This window comes from Vidua macroura, chromosome 2, assembly GCF_024509145.1.
Source record: "Vidua macroura isolate BioBank_ID:100142 chromosome 2, ASM2450914v1, whole genome shotgun sequence".
Classification (NCBI taxonomy): Eukaryota; Metazoa; Chordata; class Aves; order Passeriformes; family Viduidae; genus Vidua; species Vidua macroura.
The window spans coordinates 89290350-89297523 of NC_071572.1; the positions used below are offsets into that span (position 1 = coordinate 89290350).

General features: G+C 45.9%; 1 protein-coding gene across 1 annotated transcript in view; it reads right to left on the minus strand.

Annotated features, from left to right (window-relative positions):
- Window positions 1-6901, minus strand: part of ARHGAP20 (Rho GTPase activating protein 20) — a 58399-nt gene extending 51498 nt beyond the window's left edge. The window contains exon 1 of the mRNA XM_053970890.1: window positions 6765-6901. Coding sequence (XP_053826865.1) covers window positions 6765-6863 — 99 coding nt within the window. The 5' untranslated portion in view covers window positions 6864-6901. The remainder of the gene's footprint in view (window positions 1-6764) is intronic.
- Window positions 6902-7174: the final 273 nt, after the last annotated feature.

Consider the following 7174-nt stretch of genomic DNA (forward strand, 5'->3'; position numbering starts at 1 on the left):
GATATCGATCAGACCTACAATGTGATGCACTGTTTTGTAAACTGTGATGGTAGGCGGTTTATGAGCAGACCAGCCCACCATGCTGAGGACAGAAAGCTTGCAAAAACATCATGAAAATATGCTGTCTCTCCTCAGGAACCAGAACCAGAATCCCTATGGATTACAGTAAAACTTGCACAAGTATCTCCCAAGTCATCAGCTGGAGGAAAAATCTATTCCTGGATGCCAGCATTCAACTAATTTTGCCTCGCAGTTGAAGTGGATGATGGTACTATATGAAATTTATATAGATTAATATATTGCCAAGTTACAATATTGATTTCCACCGTGGAAAAGGTAACATGTGGTAAGATAAAAAAAAATCTGGAAGTGTACTTTATGTGTATCACTTTACTATATCACGCTTCTAAAGAGAATAGCAGAGTGTGAATTAAATAAAAAATGTATGAAAAAAAATTAATGGTACTTACAATTTATTTTGTGATGACAAGTAACTTAAGTAATACATATAGAGTGTTTATAATATTTTCAAGTGTCTAGAGAAGTTAAAATCTCTGCACTAAGTGGATACCCTGCTGCAGCTACTGGTCAGAGCAGGCAGGCTAAGATAGGGACTTTGTGCAGTGATTCCCTGGGCGCACACTGCCCACATTGCCAGGCTGTGCTACCTGAGCCATGCCATGGTCAGACACATGCAGGAAGATTCCTCTCCCCAGGCTCCGATTCACACACCTGAGCTGTCTGCCCCGTGCTCCTTTTATAGCTGACAGAGAGAAAAGGACAATTTAGGGCACGGCTCATCTTGTCTGAATAAGTTTTTCTCCACTGACTGTAAAAGAAAAGTAAGGTGACCAAGAAAATAAGAGTTAATCATCATCAACCCTCTCCTTGCTATTTGAGCAAAGGACAGGGAACAGAAAAATGTATATGCTCAGTAACACAAGGAAAAACTGTCTTCTTGCAGTGGTTTGAGCTAAGGGTGAGAAAATGTTACTTGAGGCCTGTTTAAGAACAGACACACAAAACAGTTGAAAAATTTACTTAGTTCCTGAGTGACAGGTAAACACAACAGAAATGCCTCCTCAGCAATGTGCAGATAACCTTGTTAAAGCCTCCCCAGACACTGAAGGATTTCAGGCTCCTGATTTACAGGCTCGCTCCAGAAATGGGTCAAGGCTGGGACATCTGCCTGGGTCATTTAACTGGATGACAGGGATAACCCTCAGATGTGCCAATGCCTCTAGCTGAGGATTGCTTTCAAGTGGCTAAGCTCTCCCTTTCACTGCTTTATTTTTCTAATGAAAGGAAGTCTGATTTTAACAAATCCTACTCTCTAAATGTATTTAAGTTAATAACTGTGAGGGATTTCACCCATGCAAACTCTGCTCTTGTTGTCTGAGCAACAAAACATATCTGTGGCACACACTCCTGGTTTAGCTAGATATGAACCAAAGCACAGACAATAAATCCTTACTAGAAACTATGAGACAAAGTTCAGCTAAATGCCCGAAAATCAGAAAAATCACAACAACCCTCAGCATATAGCAGTTAATTTTGCAGGACAACTGGGCATCACTCTTGCCCCTGTATCACTGGCCACTTATGAGAGGCAACAGATTATATTTTCCTACATACTATAATGCAGTATTTGTTAGACTTACAGACTAGAGTTGTCAAAAAGTACCAAAAATAACAAGAATTCTTATACTTTGTTAAAGCAAGAAATGGACCTATGCTGACCTATTACATTCCTGAGCCCTCATAAACAGGGTGAGAAGATGACTGCATTTGAACTGCTGGCTCAAGCAGCAGAGACGCAGATCCCACAGAGAGACCATTTACCATAAAGGCAGAGCAGGTGACAAAACTATGTGCTTTTGTTTATGCTGGCAGAATACTTTTACTTACAAGGACCTTCCTAGAAAGAAAGCCATTTTTGGATGGATAATTGCGGAGAAAACAATTGCAGGGGCACAAGAGAAAGAGCTATCAACACAGTGGAACCAAAAGCACATCATCATGGAACAGCAGCTGCTAGAGAGCACAGCAAAGACTGAAGGCCATCTCAGAGCAGAAAGAAAAATGGATAAAAGAAGCTAAGAGCAAAACATGTTTCACCATACTTCCCGAAGGATACAAATCTTTGGAAGCACTGCTATGGATGTCTTCAAAAGATTCCACTCATCTACATCACAAGATGAAGATGTGAAAGATTAGTAAACACGTCATAGAGGAGGGGAACATTGAGTATGTTGCTTGTGGGTCCTACAGTGAGTCAGGGCACTGCTCAGACCAGTGACACTGTTTGTGGTGGTCTTGTTGAAGCCCAAAGCTTCCTTTCAAGCTTGCCACAAAGCATGAAGGTTAACACACGGATAAAATTCTGCCCCAGTTTCTGTGCATAAAGACTTTCTCAGGAGCAGTTTACAGATGACAGAGAGGAGATTCCCCCCATTCCATATCCATACTTCAAGCAACATTAAGTAAAGAGGCAATAATTTGTTATTTGTGGTTCTTGAGTATTATATACCACATGACCTATCATGCCCCTCTCTTTCCTACTGCCACCAGGAGGGGCAAACAAAAATCCCACGAACAGGAGACTCAAGAACTAGAACACATTGTTTTCTGCATAATTTTCAGTTTCTCTCATGGACAGAGAAATGAAGGATTGCTAACACTAGTTCGTAATTAAATCAGCACCAGGAGGCACATCACAACAGGAAGTTACCACAAGCCAGCACAGCCCACCAAGGTGATTTTAACTTAATGACCCACTTTGCGAGTGATTTCATTAAAGTAGAGGCTTTTTCAGTCCTCATCAGAGACAAAATAGCTACAGGATATGTCTGCAGGATGATAGGAATTGTTCCCCACTCCACTAAATAGTGCCAGAAGTGTTCCTATGTGTCTGACATTTCCAGCACTACCAGGTGTGATTCTAGAAAAAACCCACCAGATCATCAGCCAGGACCATAGTAAACAGGACACTCTTGCAGGAAAAAGAAATATCTGCTTAAGAAGATTTATCTTAAAAAAACATATATATATTGGCATGACATCAAGGTATCATAAAATATAATGGTAAATACCTACTTGATTCATCTTTTCAGAGTAAAACAAGGGATGAAGATTATCTATGATTGCTCTTCCAATGCCATTAATTTGCTTGAATTGATCCATTTAATACACTGTTGAGGAACACTATAACTCCCTTTTCCCTGCCAGTAAACTGTTGCTGCACTTGTGATCAGACTCACAAAGAAACACATATTTACGGTGACAGAATTGCCAGATTTCAAGTCTCAAACCATAAATGCTACTTTGATTAGTATTCAAAATAATTTTTTTTTGCACACTTTGTAGGTGTAAATATTAAAAACTGCTGAGCCTCCAAAACATTTTAAGCAGTTACTTGAGATCTTCAAGGAGGCAGCAAAAATCCTAGGACTGACTCCTCGTGCTACCAGATATTGTTTTGCATAAAATCTTCAGGGTTGGTTGGAATCTAGCCCCTCTGAGAAGAGAGAAGTGAAACACCAGGAACTTATAAATATGGTTAAATGACCCAGCTGCTACTGCTGACACAGTTACATTGGCATAAAAGACATCTCTGCTGCATAGCTTGTTTTGACAAATTTGTAGAAATAAGCTCTATCAGTATAATCACTTTTACTCATGCTACTGCAATCTACTTCAGAGTTGCATCAATTTACTGGTATTTGTTTCTAAGTTAAACAGTCAATACAAAACTTCTCTGTAGGTCAGTCACACACAGTGACTCCAATAAGTACAGTAAAAGAGGGAAACTAGCCCAGAATTTTCCAAAAGCATGAACTAAAACACTGCACTTCAATGTCGCCTTTTAGCAGAGCATTGTAAGCATTTAACAGAGAGAACCTCCCGCAGACTGTGAGGTAGGTTAGCAGTGCAAATTATTTTGCATGCCAAGAATAGGCACAGAAACGTTTCCAGGATATTAGTTTAAATGGTCACATAAAATACATGAAAAAAGCCCTAGACATTTTCTGTCCCTATTCTGGTTCTGTGGTGTGATCAAGCACGTGATCCTTCAGCTTCGTTTTGACAGCCAAGTGGAAGATGAAGTAGGAGTTCAGAAAACCACAGAACAATGCAGCAAATCTCAGCTAATTTGAGAAAACAGTCATGATAATAAAAAGAGAGAAAGGTTCAGTGGTCGCCTAGCATCACATATTTAAGGGTAGCTTTTGCCAGAAAGCAAAACAGTTGATGTTAAATACATATTTGCAACGAAATTGTTTAACTTGACATGCTGTGTCACTAGTATCAAAAGTGATTTCTTGCCAACACATTCTTCCATTTCACTGTATGCAACCAATACAAACAAGTTAAGCTCCCTGTTACCAAAAACAACTTTCTGTATTGTGAAAAAATGATGCTTTGGCACTGAGTGGAAAACAACACAGAGGTATAGAGTATATAGGGGTATACAGAGTCCAAAGGACACAAACAGTAAAAGAAATATTTGAACTGTCACTGAGATCCAGCTTCAGGCAAAATTTGGAATACTCCTTTCCTGTACATGGATAAAGGTAGGAATCTTCTTTCCCAGAGAGACATAAAGAGGTGACATGCTAGCAGTCTCAAGGAAGCATCACAACTGTGGACAAGCAGCTGAGCTGCTGGCTGGATGTTGGTGGCTGCCTGTGTTGGCTGTGCATGGTGTACAAAGCTGCCATATGCTGCAGGGCCCAGCCAGGGTCTCAAGCTGCTTCTCCACAGGAGGATCTCCATCTGTACCCCCGCTGCATGTGCCTCCACGCTGAGGAATTCCAAAAGGGCTGCCAAGATCTGTAAAAAGTAATATCCCTGCTCTCTTGTCAGCGTTGGCAAAAACAAGGTCTGCATTCCTTTGACTGTGGGCTCTTTGGAGCAGGAATAGGAAACACAAGTGCTGCCATTAATATTTGTCCTCAGAATGCTAAATAATGAAGTGGAACTTGCACAATAAAAATGTTCATCTTTGCAGTACTTGAACATAACTTCTCATTTCAGGTGGGTGCCTAGCATCAGGGCTCTGCTAGGTTGGAAGGTACATGGTATTCTGTCTTCAGCAAAAATGAAATAAATTTTTGATAAAAATCAAAGCTGCACATGTAGCCATCTCAAATTAGATCACAGCACTTGGAAAGGGTGAGTATCTACTCCATCATTTTGCCCAGCTGGGCAGCAGAAGGTACTCCATCACCTTGTGTAGGTGTATCACATGCCCAGTTCAGAAACCAATCAGGTATTAACTGCAGCAAAGTGTAGTAGAAATCTTGGCGAAACTCTCTCCAGGCAACCATTCCACCACTGACAGCAGCTGCCATTAGAAGAGGTCCCCAGGGCTGCAGTCAGGCTGGAGCACTATGTGGCTTGATGAGACACAGCACACATGGACACAACCCATGGAAACACACAGCATCACCTCCCAGCCCAAAGAGACACATCAGCACTGCTGAGCCACGGCCAGCAAAATCCCAGAGATCGCTTAGCCACAGGATTGGACACAAGCTCAGACTTTACTACCATCCTAAATTGTCACCAGGTCGACAGATTTACTAAGGGACACTGAAACCTGGCCAGTCATTCTAATCCTGCCAGCCTATTTGGCAGCCGTCTGAAGTGAACCTCTAAAGACAAGGCAGTGAATAGATTTAAATGTCATTGTGAAGCAAAATCTGCAAGGCAGCAAGGTACCAGCTCTACTTTGGACAGAAAAACACTTCAGCACTTGCTAAACCCAAGAGAAAAAAAGAATTCCTGTTTTATACAGCAGGAAGGATCTGGTTATCACAGCTCGCTTGTTAGAGCTAAATAAAAGGCAGAAAGAAACAAGTGCTTGGCTGTATGCAGAAGAGAGCATTTTGCACTTGATTGTGTCAGATGCTGAAAAGCAATTTGAGACATCAAACAGATTTTACAACCAGTTTTGAAGATAGGATGAGGTTCTTCTGCTATCAATTGTATACACTTTGCACAAGATGCTTCTTCAGGGAGCTTCTTGTATTTCTCTTGCACAAAGCACGTGAGAGAGCAGCCAACAAACACCCTCATCTCTACCAAACCCTTCCCTCGCTCTCTCCAGGCACACAGGCAGCAGATCCCTCTTCGATTCCCTGGATAACCGCTCTGCAAACCTTTCCCCAGCTCTCTCTGATACCCACCGAGGAAAACCTCTAGAAATCCATCCAGCAAAACGCCCTTTAGGTTTCCCCACGAAATGCATGTAGCAAACCCCCTTGTCGGTCCAGCACATCCATGCAGCAGCACCCTCCGCACCAGATCACCGGGAAATCCATGCAGCAAAGCTCTGTGACTGCACCGAACAGCACCCAGCAAACCCTTCCCGAGCTGCCCGGGACAGCTGTGCAGCGGCGCTCCGTACCTACCCCGGACATCCAGGCAGCAGCCTCCCTGTGCTCCCGGGACATGCGTGCAGCCACCCCCCTGAGGTCCCCGGGTAATCCACCCGTCAGAAGCCCCTCGGCCACACCGGGCACAGCCGCACTCCCAGCTCCCCGGGGAGCCCGTGCACGAACCCTTCCCGCCGACAGCCCCGGCTCCGCCAGCGGCTCCCCCGACCCCGGTTCCGACGGCGGCGTGCAGGACCCAGGGAGATGGCGCGGCGGAGCACGCGGTGGGACCGCGCTGACCTGCGGTGCCCGCCGCGGGAAGCTCCGGGATACGGACGAGGACCGGGGGGCGCTTTCCCGGGTGGTCTCCGGGGGCGGCCTCACCTTCTTGCTGTCGGCGGCGGCGAAGCCCCTGCTCTCGCCGCTCACCGAGGACGAGCGGCCCGGGCCGAGGTGCTCCTGTTGCGGGGACATCACGTCCATACAGCCCCGCGCCGCCGCGCTCCCGCCGCGGGGACACCCGCGCCGCCGCCCGCACCATGGACAGGGCGCGCCGCGCCGCGCCCCGCCCCCCGCGCGCGGGACACGCCCCCGCGGGACACGCCCTCGGAAGCCACGCCCCCTCCGCCGCGCCCGGCCCGCGCCGTGCAGGGGGAGTCCCGCAGCGGGAGGGCGGCGGCGCGCATGCGCGGCGTCCGCGGGGCGCGGGGAGACGAAGACGGCAGGGGCGGCGGTGCGCGCGCTCGCGTCCCGCGCCTGCGCGCGCTGCGGGGTCGGGGGCGCGCGAGGGCGGC